This window comes from Rana temporaria, chromosome 2 (assembly GCF_905171775.1).
Source record: "Rana temporaria chromosome 2, aRanTem1.1, whole genome shotgun sequence".
Classification (NCBI taxonomy): domain Eukaryota; kingdom Metazoa; phylum Chordata; class Amphibia; order Anura; family Ranidae; genus Rana; species Rana temporaria.
Genome location: NC_053490.1, coordinates 371,634,038 through 371,650,083, shown reverse-complemented (window position 1 = coordinate 371,650,083; position 16,046 = coordinate 371,634,038). Strand labels below are relative to the sequence as shown.

General features: G+C 42.2%; 1 protein-coding gene across 4 annotated transcripts in view; it reads left to right on the top strand.

The window, feature by feature from the left end:
• SCUBE3 (signal peptide, CUB domain and EGF like domain containing 3) overlaps window positions 1-16,046 on the top strand; it is a 159,336-nt gene that overhangs the window by 117,371 nt on the left and 25,919 nt on the right. For all 4 annotated transcript variants that reach the window (XM_040337787.1, XM_040337786.1, XM_040337785.1 and 1 more), the window contains 7 exons: window positions 1,756-1,878; window positions 6,552-6,668; window positions 7,663-7,785; window positions 11,254-11,370; window positions 12,717-12,806; window positions 15,500-15,613; window positions 15,834-15,995. In XM_040337787.1, the coding sequence (XP_040193721.1) occupies window positions 1,756-1,878; window positions 6,552-6,668; window positions 7,663-7,785; window positions 11,254-11,370; window positions 12,717-12,806; window positions 15,500-15,613; window positions 15,834-15,995 (846 nt within the window). The remainder of the gene's footprint in view (window positions 1-1,755; window positions 1,879-6,551; window positions 6,669-7,662; window positions 7,786-11,253; window positions 11,371-12,716; window positions 12,807-15,499; window positions 15,614-15,833; window positions 15,996-16,046) is intronic.

The window sequence follows — 16,046 nt, the reverse complement described above, 5'->3', positions numbered from 1 at the left end:
TGGGGCTACCAAAAGCCAAGAAGTGTGGAAGGTAAGTATTGAGGGCAAAAAAAAGGGATGGGAAGAGGAGGCATGAAGTCCCACCACAACTCAGTTTTTAATAGAATTTGAACTATTCAGAATATAAGAGGAGGAGTAATGCCCTATACACACGATCGGTTCATCCGATGAATACGGTCTGATGGATTTTTTCATCAGATATCCGATGAAGCTGACTTTAATCAGTCTTGCCTACACACCATCAGTTAAAAAACCAATCGTGTCAGAACGCGGTGACGTAAAACACAACAACAAGCTGAGAAAAATGAAGTTCAATGCTTCCGAGCATGCGTCGACTTGATTCTGAGCATGCGTTGATTTTTAACCGATGGATTTCCCCACAGACGATCATTTTTTTTCTATCGTTTTTTTAACCATCAGATAATTTTAAAATAGGTTCTAAGTTTTTTCACCGATGGGAAAAAAACTGATGGGGCCCACACACGATCTGTTCGTCTGATGAAAACGGTCCATCAGAGCGTTTTCATCCGACGAACCGTTCGTGTGTACGCAACATAAGAGTACTCACCCCAAGGCTGGTAACATGCAAAACTCCATGGTGGACAGTAACAAAGTCAGGAACATTAGCACTTTTTGCTTGTTCCTGCAGTCTACAACAGATAGATCATGGAGAATCAGCCCTACAGAATGCATCTATACAGTAACATTTCACATTTGGGTACACTGACAAAAAAATACTACCTTGACCAGCTCAGCACTCTATACTTGTTTCTGCAAAGATTCAGCTGCCAGATATACCAACATGGGACATTTTCAGAACATCTGGGATTTTTGGCAGGTATGCTTTTTGAAATCCTTTTCCCTGCAACATATTTGCAGTTCATGCTGAAATTCCCTTTTATGCCTCATTCACAAGAGCGTACCTAAATCGCATGTCGTGAAGGGGTTGAGTTTTCCTACATGGCAATGCGCAGGTGTTCCGTTAATCTGTGTGCAGGCAGGCAGACCCATTTATGTCAATTGTGACACAACAGCTACACAGCATATACCTGCGCCCTTTGCGGAAGTCAAATTGAGAGCAGTGGCTGGAACTTTGCAGCCAATGTGTCCTAATTGACATGAAAGGGACTGACTGCATGCAGATCCACAGAAAAACTGAAATATCATGCGGACAAAAATGGCGCTTCGCACGGGCGTAGACTTAAAGCAGTTGTAAACCCGCGATTAATTTTTTATTTATTTTTTTCACCTGAAAGGCAAAGGCCATAATGAGCTAGTATGCATCGCATATTAGCTCATTATGAAATACTTACCTCGGAACGAGGTGAGAGAAACTTACCTGGTCCACGCCGAGCGAGATGTCATCTTGACTCGGAGTGTCTTCCGGGGGTATCGCCACTCCAGCGCTGTGATTGGCTGGAGCGGCGATGACGTCACTCCGGCGCATGCGCGCAGGAGACTTCAATTCAGCAAGGTCCGGCGGCCGCCGGTCTTTTAGCCGAGGATCCCCGCTGCGCATGCGCCGCTGCAATTAGCGGCGCATTGCGGGGGGAATATCTCCTAAACAGTACAGGTTTAGGAGATATTCTTTGTACCTACAGGTAAAAGTAAAAAATGTGGGTTTACAACCACTTTAAGTATGCCCTTGTATTCAAGCCATTAAGAAAAATTTCTTGAGACAACTAAAGTACATATGTGAAGATAACATACAGTAAGTTTGCTTCCAGTTATATATTATTTTATTTCCTTTTGTAGATATTGATGAATGTCGTGTCAATAATGGCGGTTGTGATCATAACTGTCGCAATTCAGTCGGTAGCTTTGAGTGCGGCTGCAAAAAAGGTTACAAACTGCTAATTAATGAAAGAGGCTGCCAAGGTGAGTGTTTTATGTACAACAAAATAAGAGACCAGTCAGTGATTCTAAATCTGTATTTCTGACAGTCTTACACTTTCGATTCAAACTTATTAGTAGATCCATAAGAAGTTAAAATGTATTTGCAGATAATGACTCATTTCAAATGTATCTCTTTTTTTATACTATGTTAAAAAGCCAAGGCAATACAAATATACTGTGATAGGGACGTAAACAAAGTATACTAAAATGTTTTTTGTTGCCAGGCTAATTTCTCAACGAAGAGACATTTCGAAATAGGAAGTGTTTTCAGTAACAGCCCCTATTATCACTATCACCAAAAAAAAAAAAATTGACTATTCATGAAATTTAGGGATAGTTGGTGGCTAAACCACCTAACCACTCTAACCACCTCCCAGCTTTTAGTAAATGAAGGAATTCCCTCTGTGCCATGTAGTCTTTTAATATGCCTTTGTTTCAATTTTTTTTATTGATTTTACAAGGGAAAAAACATACATAACATACTCAAAAATAGGGATGAGCTTCGAGTTCGAGTTAAACTCATGTTCGACTCGAACATTGCCTGTTGGCCGAACAGCGAAAAATTTGGGGTGTTTGCGGCAAATTCGAAAAGCCACAGAACACCCTGGAAATGTCTATGGGAGAAATCTAAAGTGCCAATTTTAAAGGCTTATATGCAAGTTATTGTCATAAAAATTGTTTGGGAACCTGGGTCCTGCCAGGGCACATGTATCAATGCAAAAAAAGTTTTAAAAAAACTACTGTTTTTTCGGGAACAGTGATTTTAATAATGCTTAAAGTGAAACAATAAAAGTGAAATATTCCTTTAAATTTCATACATAGGGGGTGTGTAAAGTATGCCTATAAAGCAGCGCTTGTTTTCCGTGCTTAGAACTGTCCCTGCACAAAGTGTCATTTCTGAAGGATAAAAAGTCATTTGAAATCACTGCTCCCAAAAAAACTGCCATTTTTAAAACTTTTTTTTACATTGATACATGTCCCCAGGAGCAGGACCCAGTTCCCAAACACTTTTTAGGACAATAACTTGCATATTAGCCTTTAAAATTAGCACTTTAGATTTCAAACGTTCAAATACCATAGACTTTAATGGGGTTCTAAAGTTCACACAAACATTTGGTCTGTTCGCAGGTTCTGGTGCAAACCGAATGGGGGGGTGTTCGGCTCATCCCTACTCGAAAACAACACATCAGGGCATACCAACATCTTCATCATAAAAATATATGTTACTCCTAAGATTTATACCCCATATAACAATACAGACACCTCCCAAGAAAAATATGGTTCCAAGACTCTCCCCCTCCCTCACCCCAAAAAAAAAGGGGTGATAAAAACAACATTTATTGTGTAAGGGGGGGGCTAGAGGAGCCCTACCTAAGGGACGCTTCCCGATTACACCTATCAAAAGTACCTATCTCCCAATCACCAACTAACGAATCAACCCAAATACCACACACTCCTCTCTAAATCCATACATTTTATATCCATAAATCTATTGAAAAGTGTATATTAACCACTTAAGCCCCGGACCTTTAGGCAGCTAAATGCCCATGCCAGGTTTTGCGATTCGGCACTGCGTTGCTTTAACAGACAATTGCGCGGTCGTGCGACGTGGCTCCCAAACAAAATTGGCGTCCTTTTTTCCCCACAAATAGAGCTTTCTTTTGGTGGTATTTGATCACCTCTGCGGTTTTTACAATTTTGAAAAAAATGCAATATTTTTTACTTTTTGTTATAATAAATATCCCCCAAAAACATATATAAAAAAAAATTCCCTCAGTTTAGGCCGATACGTATTCTTCGACCTATGTTTAGTAAAAAAAAATCGCAATAAGCGTTTATCGATTGGTTTGCGCAAAATTTATAGCGTTTACAAAATAGGGGATAGTTTTATTGCATTTTTATTATTTTTTTTTTTTACTACTAATGGCGGCGATCAGCGATTTTTTTCGTGACTGCGACATTATGGCGGACACTTCGGACAATTTTGACACATTTTTGGGACCATTGTCATTTTCACAGCAAAAAATGCATTTAAATTGCATTGTTTATTGTGAAAATGACAGTTGCAGTTTGGGAGTTAACCACAGGGGGCGCTGTAGGAGTTAGGGTTCACCTAGTATGTGTTTAAAACTGTAGGGGGGTGTGGCTGTAGGACTGACGTCATTGATCGAGTCTCCCTTATATAAGGGATCACTCGATCGATACGCCGCCACAGTGAAGCACGGGGAAGCCGTGTTTACACACAGCTCTCCCCGTTCTTCAGCTCCGGGGAGCGATCGCGACGGAGCGGCTATAAACAAATAGCCGCGCCGTCGTCCCGGATCGCTCCACGAGGGAACCCGACTGCCGCATGTAGCGGGGGGGGGTCCCGATCGGACCCCCGACCCGCGGAAAGGCAAGGACGTACATGTACGCCCATTTGCCTGTACGTGCCATTCTGTGGACGTACATATACATGCGGCGGTCGGGAAGTGGTTAAAGAATGTGTCCCAAAACAACTACATACGGTGTCTTCTTTGTTCCAACCAATCATATGTTCCCTTACTCCATCTCTCCGGTCCCCCTCTTTGCTCCCCCTCCATTTCCTCCTTCAGTTCCCCTCTGTGCCCTCCTCTGGCCCCCCTCTGTGCCCTCCATCTGTGTCCTCCTCCTTGCTCCTACAGTCTCCCTCTGTGCTCCCCCTCTGTGTCCTCCTCTGTACTCCTCGGGTCCCCATCTGTTCTCCCCCTCTGTGTCCTCCTCCAGTCCCCCTATGTGCCCTCCTCTGTGCCCTCCCTCTGTGTCCTCCTCCGTGCTCCTCCAGTCCCCCTCTGTGCTCCCCCTCTGTGTCCTCCTCCATGCTCCTCCAGTCCCCCTCCGTGTCCTCCTCCATGTTCCTCCGGTCCCCCTCTGTGCTTTCCCTCTGTGTCCTCATCCGTGCTCCTCCGGTCCCCCTCTGTTCTCCCCCTTCATGTCCTCCTCTGTGCTCCTCCAGTTCCCCTCTGTACCCGATACCCATTCATATTAGAGGGGGCCGGAATTTGGGGTCCCCCTTGTTGATGGGGGCTTCCAGATTCTGATAAGCCCCTGGCCCACAGACCCCGACAACCAACGCCCAGGGTTGTCAGGAAGAGGCCCCTGTCCTCATCAACATGGGGCAAGGTGCTTTGGGGTGGGGGGGGGCGCAGAGCCCCCCCCATGTTGAGGGCATGCAGCCTGGTATAGTTCAGGAGGGGGGTGCTCACTCGCATTATCCGTTTCCTGACCTTCTGGGAGGCATGCTCGGATAAGGGACTCATACTAATTTTGGGGGGGGACCCGCGCCCTTTTTTTAAAAGAAATGGCCTGGGGCATCCCCTCTGAATCCATACTAGACACAAAGGGCCTGGTATGGACCTGAGGGGGGACCCCGCACCGATTTCTACGCAAATTTTTTTGCCAACAATTTATTTTTACATTCAGCTTTCAGAGGGGGAAACCTGCTGTCAGCTGATGATTCATTGGTTGTTAAGGATGCGGTGGCCAGCTACCTGGCCCCCTGCTAAGCAACCAGCTACAGTGCCTTGAAAAAGGTGCTTTGATCAGATAAAACCAAAATTTAACTTTTTGTTCTAAAAGCAATGTGTGGTGGAAAACTAACACTGCACATTACCCTAAACACATCTTCCCCACTGTGAAACATGGTGGTGGCATCATCATGTTGTGGGGATGCTTTTCTTCAGAGTTGTAAGGAAGATGTATGGAGTCAAAAACAGGGAAATCTTAGAACAAAACCTGTCTGCAAAAGACTTGAGACTGGGGCAAAGGTTCACCTCCCAGCAGGACAACGACCCTGAACATACAGCCAGAGCTAAAATGGAATGGTTTAGATCAAAGTATATTCATGTGTTAGAATGGCCCAGTCAAAGTGCAGACCGAAATCCAATTGAGAATCTGTGGCAAGACTTTAAAATTGCTGTTCACAGATGCTCTCCATCCACTCAGACAGCTTGAGCTATTTTGCAAAGAAGAATGGGCAAAGGTGTCATTCTCTAGATGTGCAAAGCTGGTAGAGACATCCCCAAAAAGACTTGCAGCTGTAATTGCAGCAAAAGGTGGTTCTACAAAGTATTGACTCAGGGGGGCTGAATACAAATGCAGGCCATACTTTTCAGATATTTATTTGTAAAAAAAAATGAAAACCATTTATCATTTCCCTTCCACTTCACAGTTATGTGCCACTTTGTTTTGGTCTATCACATAAAATCCCAATACAATACATTAACATTTTTGTTTGTAACATGACAAAATGTGGAAAATTTCAAAGGGCATGAATACTTTTTCAAGGCACTGTATATACAGTGCTAAAATAAAAACTTCAAAACGCAAAACACATCAAAAATCGCATCAAAAACACTGGTGCGGTTCCATTGAAGTCTATTACCCGTAAATAGCGGGAAAAAAGTCTCCGACCCTTTCCAAAAAGGCACCGGCCGCAAAATGCATAGATGTGAACTCATACCATAGGAAACCATGTTAAATGGACTGTAGAGCGTTTCTGCAAACTACAAAAAAATGCATAGTGGAACTGCAGTAACAATAAAAAATATCAATGTGTATGTGACAACCTCCTTCATGTGTGAATTTATTTATTATTGGAAGCGACAAACCTCTCATAGACATTTCCTCACCCCTAGATATTGACGAGTGCTCCTTTGACAGGACATGTGATCACATCTGTGTCAACACACCTGGGAGCTTCCAGTGTTTGTGTCAAAAGGGCTATGCATTATATGGAGTTACTCACTGTGGAGGTAATGTTTTAACTTTGCTTACTTTTGATATTGCCTTTAATTGTTAGCTCCAGGGATTTCTGGATATAGGAAATTATATGTTATTTAAACCAGGAGGGTAGGGCATGAGTGCATGGGAATAGATGTTCAGGGCCATGGTCATGTCCTGTTTTAAAGGCCTAGTTGAAAAGCTGTCCAACTAGGTAGACAATGCATAAACCAAAAGTACCAGGTAGTTGTGTACTTTTCCATTGTATGGGATTTACTTGCCTTTGAATCATTGTGTAGCATAGTCTTTGTAACTCTTGGCCTAACTTCAACCATGGAGAGGATAAGGGATTTCCAAGCTTTTGCAATTGTTGGTTTCACTGTGGTAAGGACATGTCTCAAAAATTTAAATGGATCTTTAAAGAAGTCTAGTAGTTTGACACAAATGAGGGCAATTTTGTTACCTACGGGATCGCTTGTCCCAAAAGGCTAGCAAAAAGTGAAAAAATATCAGTCCAGAATATCTGGACCACTGAGCAGGCCACCAGGTATAATAAAAGGTTCCCAATTGTCCACATATTCAAAAATTTAAAAGTGAAAAGCCAGGTATGTAACAGGCGATTCAAACTTGGACCATATACCATCTCATCACAACCTTGTAGTTGGTTTCAAAGGCTAGAACTGGACTTCACAGTTTCCTAAATTTGATACCATCACACTTCCTTGATAGCTGACCCTAGATCAGTATTCTATTGTCGGGTGTACGTCAGGAGTTGGGATGAAGAGGGAGACGTTAGCAGAGTATATATAAGTGATATAAGGACTGGAGAATGTGCAAAAGGGAACCTAACATTGTCTAAAAAGTGTTTAATCTGGAGATGCCAGAGAGTTCCACTTATGGTAACCGATAGGTTTGTTATAACACGGGGAACATCTTAACACCTTTTTCCATGATCAACTTGTAGGCGTAATGAGGAACCATTTTAAATGTATGCAAAACATGTAATTTACTTTTGTCAAATCCTAGATATAGATGAATGCAGCATTAACAAAGGAGGCTGCAAATATGGTTGCATCAATATACCAGGAGGCTTTGAGTGCACCTGTCCAGCTGGCTTTAAACTTCATTGGAATCAGAAAGACTGTGTAGGTAAGTGCTTTGAAATTTTCATGGGGTTTAGAGCACTGCAAAAACATGTTTTATCATATGAACATTAAGAGGTAATTTTTACAACCAAAACAAAAACATACAAAAAATAAATAAATAATAGTTCTCTCCTTTTTTGATGCCCATGAGTGTCTGTGTGTCTGTGAGATTTGCCATTAGGATAGGGTAAATTGTTAAAGGTATATTTTGGTCTGTATAGAGTCGAGATAGGCAGATATTTATGTCTATAGAGGGCCAAAGAAATTATGGAAATGACTACCAAATTGTTTAAAGAGAACATCAATTGTAGGTAATGTCTTAGGCCTCGTACACACGTACACAAACAAAATAAAAAACACAGTACAATCCCATACACCCAACTCCATACCCACAGTTGATCCAGAGGAAGGCAAAAAACCCCAGCAGAGCATGATCCAATTTGCTACAGCAGGGGAAAAAATTCCTTCCTGATCCCCCGAGAGGCAATCGGATTTACCCTGGATCAACTTTACCTACAAATCTTAGTACTCAGTTATTTTATGTACATTTAGGAAAGTATCCAGGCCTTTCTTAAAGCAATCTACTGAGCTGGCCAGAACCACGTCTGGAGGGAGTCTGTTCCACATTTTCACAGCTCTTATTGTGAAAAAACCTTTCCGTATTTGGAGGTGAAATCTCTTTTCCTCTAGACGTAAAGAGTGCCCCCTTGTCCTCAGTGTTGACCGTAAAGTGAATAACTCAACACCAAGTCCACTGTATGGACCTCTTATGAATGAATGAATGAAAAACTTATATAGCGCGGCACATGCGAACTGAATCGCCTCTGGGCGCTTGTTGTTCGTGTCTCATGACATCAAAAGAGCAGAGTTTTGATCTGTCTTCTGAAAGTCAGGTGGTTTTCCTCCAACCGAATGCTGGTTGGTAAAGCGTTCCATAGTCTAGGACCTTGAAAAGCAAACCTTCTTTCTCCTTTGGACTTGTATTTGGTTTTTGGAACCTTGACCAGATTTTGGTCGCTGGATCGCAGAACGCGATTAGAATTGTGAGGTTCTATCTTGTCGCAAAGATATTGCGGAGCCTTCCCATGGATGCACTTATGTGTCAGGCAGAGTGCTTTAAATGCAATTCTGTCTTTTACTGGCAACCAGTGAAGGGTTCTCAGCGAAGGCGAGATTGATTCCCATGTTTTTTTCCCAGTCACAAGTCTGGCGGCCGTATTCTGAACGACTTGCAGACGAGCGATTAGGTACTTTGGGAGCCCGAGGTAAAGGGCATTTGCATAGTCCAGTCTGGAATTCACGATTGTTCCCACCACGACTGCTACGTCTTCTTTGGGGATAAATGGAATAAGTCTGCGTAGTAGGCACAACAAATGGTGCGATCCGCTGACTACTGACCCTATTTGTGCGTCCATTGTCATGAAGGTGTCAAAAATTACTCCTAGACTTTTGACTTTGGAGCTAGGGGCGATGATTTGGCCCAGAGTGGGCGGCGGTGTCCAGGTAGTTGCCAGTTGACTCTTTCGGCTGGCGTGAAACATAAGAAGTTCTGTTTTGGAACTGTTGAGTTTAAGATAACTCGTAGTCATCCAGTTTTCTATCGAAGAGAGACATTTCTCTAAACTGAGATGATGATCCTTTTTGCTGCAGATGCGAAAATACAGTTGCGTATCGTCTGCATAAGAGTGATAAAGTAGTTCTTGGCTACTGATAATATCAAAGAGAGGGCGAAGATAGATGTTGAACAGCACCGGTGACAGGGGGGATCCTTGGGGGACTCCACATGGCACCGTGTGTTTTTCCGACGTGAAAGATCCCAGTTTCACTGTTTGTGATCGGTTTTCAAGAAAAGAGGAAAACCATGGTAAATCACCTTCTGTGACTCTGGCTACCTCGGCCAGTCGCATCAGTAACATTTTGTGGTCTACTGTGTCAAAGGCTGCGCTTAGGTCCAGCAGAACCAGGAGACAGGATTCTCCCTCGTCTGCGGCCTCGAGGGCATCGTCCCATATTTTGAGTAAGGCCGTTTCTGTCCCGTGTCTGGGACGGAAACCTGATTGAAATGGATCGAGTAGATTGTGGGTATCCAGATGCTGTTGCAGCTGTTGTACCACTATTTTCTCCATTATCTTGGAGAGCACATTTAGGCCTGTTATGGGGCGGCGGTGAGTTGGGTCCTTGGGATCCAAGTTAGGTTTTTTCAAGATGGGCTGGATTGTGCCCTCTTTCAGCAGGGATGGCACTATGCCTTCCTTAAATGATTGGTTTATAAGCTGTGTGATGGGAGGTGCCAGGATGTCGGCACATTCCTTCAGCAGTTTGGTGGGGATGATATCATTGGGTGCTGTGCTGTTTTGCAAGGCACCAATGATATTTTTTGTGGTATCGATGGAGATCGGTTCCAGAGAGAACTTTGTTGATTGTAGAAAGTTTCTGTTGGTCTTTTGCGGTTGATTGAAGGGGGGGTTGAGGGGGGTGTTGTTTTGCAGAATACTTTCCTGGATTCTTTCGATTTTGTTGATGAAGAAATCCGATAGTTCATTACAGAACTCTTGGGTGTCTGAATTGGGGACTTCAAGACATCCCTGATTCATGGTCTGGGTGACCATCTTGAGGAGTTCTCGGGGGCGGTTCATGGTGCTGTTAATCGCCATAGAAAAATTATGTTTCTTGGCTTTGAAGATTTCCTTATGATATCGTGTTGTTGTTGCCTTGTAGATGATGAGGTGATCTTCTGAAGGGCTTCTTTTCCAGGCGGCTTCCGCCCTTCTGCGCTCTTGCTTCAGTACGGACAGCTGGTTGTTGAACCAGCCGGACTTTTTTTTCCGGATGCGGACTTTGCGTTTCGGTGCTACTAAGTCGGCTGACTGTAGCAGAGCTGCATTTATGGCATCCAGTGTATCTGGGGCTGCGAACTGAGGATGAATAGTTTCGATTCGGTTTCCCAAGGTAGATTTGAAGAGTTCCGTGTATATTTGTACATGTTGATCATATCCCCCCTAATTCTCCTCTTCTCAAGAGTGAATAGATTTAGTTCTTCTAATCTTTTCTCATAGCTGAGCTCCTCCATGCCTCCTCCCGTCGAGGTAAAAGAGAACATGCTCTCCTTTTGGCTCGACGAGTTCCTCGACAGTTTCCTCGATGAAAAATGTACACACGACCAGTGTGGAAACTGGTCGTGTGTACGAGGCCTCAGCCTTTCCCGGGCTTGGTACTGTATAGGTAAAACCACTGAATGTAGACACAAATTAAAACAATATACAAATATCTACAGTGTAATAACCGACATATCAGTAGGTGAAGGTTGTACATTTTAAATTACATTACTGCACAATTTTATCCACACATCAATGAAGGTAAAATTATATGTGCATCAAACTTTTGATCATTGCAAATAACTCTTGTGAACTTGTAGCACATCTTAGAGGTATGTTCTAGGAAACACTTATTAAACATTTTCTTTGCCCCTTAGAGCTGGTAAAATGTATGACGACTGGCATGTCCTCCCGTGCGGCTATGGTATGTTCTCGAAGTGGAAAGAAAGACACCTGCTCTCTTACCTGTAGCTCCAAGACTTTGCTGCTGCCAGGTAATTTCCAAAGCTTCAAATGAGGGGGATTAGCTGTAGGGTATACAATATAATTTGTGGCATGGGGCTTGTCTTAAGAACTGTGTCTTTTAAAAAAGTAATTACAAAAATTAAAAAGTCTAAACCCAAGAACAAAAATTTAATATATTGTGGCTTAAAAGTCCTTAGATGGCTGTATTTTCTTTGAATGCTTTTTTATTTTATTTTATTTTAAACTGGTACTCCTGCCATTAACGTTCTTCCTGTCCAAGGGTACTGTATCCATGGAGAAGCAGTGTTGTCATCTTAGGGCAGGCAGTGTGTTAGAATCACAGAACACCACACCTTCTCATCATCTCCATAACATGGTTGGAAGTATTCAGTAGTTCACAGATGTAAACTGGGCAGAGCTGATAACGATGTTTGAGATTTCAGTTCAGCATTGATGGATCACTTCAGGGAAATAGGGGGTTACAAGATTTCTAGTCAGATTGACTGGTAGTTTTGCACTTGCAGAGCAAATATAACAAAAAACATTCAATGGTGTATATAACAGAGCAAAATAAAACAAATAAGAGAAGTTTAGATAAGATTTACATGCACATTAAATCAGAAACATTAATTTTTGTGTCAAAGATGTCGATTTTGTGTTTTTTTTTTAAATTACAATGACGGAAAATATCTGGTTCATTGGTTCTCTTGCACTGAAAGGGAAGTTTAAATGAATATAAACAGAATCAAAATATTTCCTGAAGGAACTAAAAGTAAATTAAAACGGAGTTCCACCCAAAAGTGGAACTTCCACTTTAAGCACTCCTCACCCCCTGACATGCCACATTTGTATTTTTTTTTGGGGGGGGGGGTGTCTCCTCTTTTTAGTGGGACTTCCTGTCCTACTTCCTCCTTCCGGGTCCTAGGCTGCCTAGGTGACTCCTCCTGTCGCCTTAGGTGGCCCCTCCCTGCCAGTGATCTTCTGGGACACAACACAGGTCCCAGAAGATTGCTGGCCTATAGCAGAGCACAGCGTGAGTGTCGCATTTGCAGTGCGCGCCCGGCTGTGAAGCCTTAAGCTGTCACAGCTGGGTGCCCACAGTAGAAATGAAGGAGAAAAGGGGGAGAGGAAGGAGCGGGGCTTTGTGCGCTCGCATCGCTGGACCGTGGGACAGGTGAGTGTCGGTTTATTAAAAGTCAGCAGCTATGCTGCTGACTTTTAATAAATAAAAAAACGGGTGAAACTCCGCTCATATGTTCAGATATTTTATATAAATATTGCTGTTTTTGTAAAATGATTCTAGTATGTAAATCTTGTATAATATTACTAGTACTAATAACAACAATAATAAATTGTTTTCTGTTTCTCTGTGCAGAGTCAGACAGTACTTACATCTTCAGCTGTGGATCTCCAGCACATAAACCTGGACTCAACTCTAAACAGAATACTAGCCATCATTGCACTGGTAACTTAATGCCTATCACAATGGGGGAAACTATAAATGTATGGACCCTAACAAAAAACAATTTCTGGTCCCTTAGCTCTCCATGATCATTCGCAAAACCAATAAAACTACTAAGCTATAGCTAATTTCAGTCCTACAGCCACTTCTTCTGTACTGGCTCAGTTTTCTACATCTCCTAATTTTTGGGGATGTAAACTCAATTCATAAAATTTGACCTTGGCACATATATCTGTAGTGTTTGCTTATCTCTCTCCAAAGCCCTGCGTCCTGTGTCTTTCTGCTGCTTCGTTCCTCTGTTATCAGCATGATAACTTCTGCCAAGTTCTCTGACAATTTTTTTTCGGGTAGGTCGCAATAGATAGATTACAGAAAGCTGATCTATACACAGAACAGCTCTGCTTATGTAGGAGGATTTGTTTCATCTCTGTGTATCATCTGAGGCTGCTCTCTTCACTGGGTGTATATGAGGGTTTACATACACTTTAAGTGTAATCTCTTTGGGATAAAATCATTGGCCTTACTATATCCCCAGGCTCATACCATGTAATGCTGGTGTTACAAAACTGTTTTATCTAGCCAATATAAGACAAACTCAGAGTCACACATGCAATAATCAAATTCCAACAGCTTGATATTATCTTAATTGCAAGTGTCAAAGGTCTTATAACACACCAGCTCTAGTGATAGTTAAACCTATAGGCGTTCTAATCTAAATATTTTTTTAATCCTTAAAGTGGCTGTAAACCTCAAACATGAAATATGAACAAAGCACATATTTCTATAGTGTTTATTTGCCTCTCTCCAAAGCACTATGGGGTTGATTTACTAATATACATATAAGTGCACTTCCTCCAGAGCTTAGTAAATGAAGTAAAATTTCACTTTGCAAAGAATACTTAGTCACATGCAAGGAATATAAAAAAGCTGAATTTTTGTTGGTACATGATTGGATGATAGAAACCAGCAGAGCTTCCCCTTATTTCAGATCTAGAGCAAATGTAAAGTGCACATGCAGTGCACAGTATATTTGCCTTTAGTAAATCATCCTCCTGTCATTTCTCCCTGATGTCTAGTTATCAGCATGAATCCCTTCGGATAAGTTTTCCTAACACTAAGTGAAAATAAGTGACAGAGTTGGGATCAATCTGTGATTGACAGCCTCAGCTATGTTCCTGTATGCTTTAAATGACGTCATTGCGGCTCCGGCCAATCACAGAGCGAAAGACCGCCTACCCAGAAGTAACTGCTGTGAAAGCTGTAAGTATGCAATGCATACTAGTTCATTATGTCTTGAAGGTTTTTTTTATGGAGGTTTACAACCTCTTTAAAAAAACACACACATATGAGGTAAATCTCCTCAATAAGTACTCATGTGCCTGTTTTAGCACTTTCAAACCCTGTTAGCATAGACAAATTCCTATTGATATTCAGCCAGCTTCTAAGTTCATATTGCGCGTTGACAACACACAGTAATTTTACAGAGTTTTGTTGGCCTTACCCATTGTGTTCTTATCCACAGCATAGAGACTAAATGACTTGTAGTCCAAGGTAAAAAATGGGAGGGCTAAATGTTCTCTCAGGCCTCGTACACACGACAAAATCCATCAAGAAACTTGGTGGCAGAGCTTTTTTGCCGAGGAAAATGGTCGTGTGTATGTTTTTCGTCGAGAAAACTGAACAAGTTCTCTTTTTTCTCGTCGGGAGTCTCAATTTCCTTGTCGTGTTTCTCGTCGGGCTGGTTTATGACGAGAAACACGTTTGTGTGTATGCTTAGAAACCCGCGCATGCTCAGAATAAAGTATGAGATGGGAGCGCGCCTTCTGTAAAAGTAGCGTTTGTAATGGAGCTACAGTAGCACATATGTCACGCTGTAACAGACTGAAAAGCGCAAATCGTCTCTCACCAAACTTTTACTTAACACGCAGTAACATGAGAGTAGCAAAAGCAGCCCCAAGGGTGGCGCCAGTGGAATCATACTTCCCCTTTATAGTGCCGTCGTACGTGTTGTACGTCACCGTGTTTGAGAACGACGAGATTGACAGTGTGTACGCAAAGAAAGCTTGACAAGATTCTCGACAAGCCTGACAAGAAACTCATCGAGGAAAACGATGTTTCTTTTATGACAAGATTCTCGGTCGTGTGTACGAGGCCTCGGAGATAACACGGGCGGAGAGCACAGGACACATGTAACTAATAAAACAAATGTAACAAAATGCTTTCAAGGCTATATTTAAAGCAGAACTCCATGAAAAAAAAATATTTTCCAAAATGCTTTCAAGGGTATATTTAAAGCAGAACTCCCAGTGGGGTTAATTATTTTGTCTAGGGGTGTCCCGAAAGGCTATACCTACCTGATCCTTCGATCTTCCAGAAAACTGCGCTCCCTCTGATCAAGCGGTGGACTGTTCTTTCCGTCCTCACATCCAGAACAGGTCTATGGGCATGATGAATTGATGATGCCAGCCAGGAAAAGTCCATTCACAAAACCACTAGCATGCAGGGAGGCAGGAGTGGCAGGGATTAGTCTCCACTAAATTACCTAGACAAAAACAAAGCAGTTAACCCATTCAGTGGGGCACAGCCTTTTTTGTGCCCAGAGTTGTCCTTTAACAGATGAAAGGAGACCAAATAAGATAAAACAATCATTGTTAGGGTTTATATACTTTTTAATCATTTTTAATTTCTCATTTCAGAAACTCTGGTGCCACCAATAAAGCAGAGAGCATCCTTCAAACTTAAAGATTCCAGATGTGGTCTGAGAGTGCGTGGCAGATCATCAAGAGGGGAGGAAAGCGCAAGACATGGAAGTATGAGAAATGGAGAAGGCGAAAAGTGGTAGGAAGAGAGGATGAAAAGGAATTGTGGGAAAGGCATTAAAAAGTGGAGATTCAGGAGAAAAAATAGGAAAGAACAGAGATATACCAGGGAGGGGTAGAAATGCAGATAAGAAAATTCAGTTACTGCTAAGTAGTTCTTTTCTCTTCTTGCTATTTCTCACGATCAGTTTACTTATCTTGTCCTAATCAGGTTCTCATGCACCATGCTCAGACTGTCAACTAACATATATTCAGTTGAAATGTCACTCTCTGTGGAGGAATAAAGGCCGTAGCACTCGCTCTTCTCCCAATAAAGAAGTTACCAGGATCTCGTTGGAATTGGAAGCTGAAGTCAAAGTGGAGGAGGCCACAAGTAAGAGTTTTCATAACCTGACATAAGTCTTAGTATTGTAAAGAAATTAAA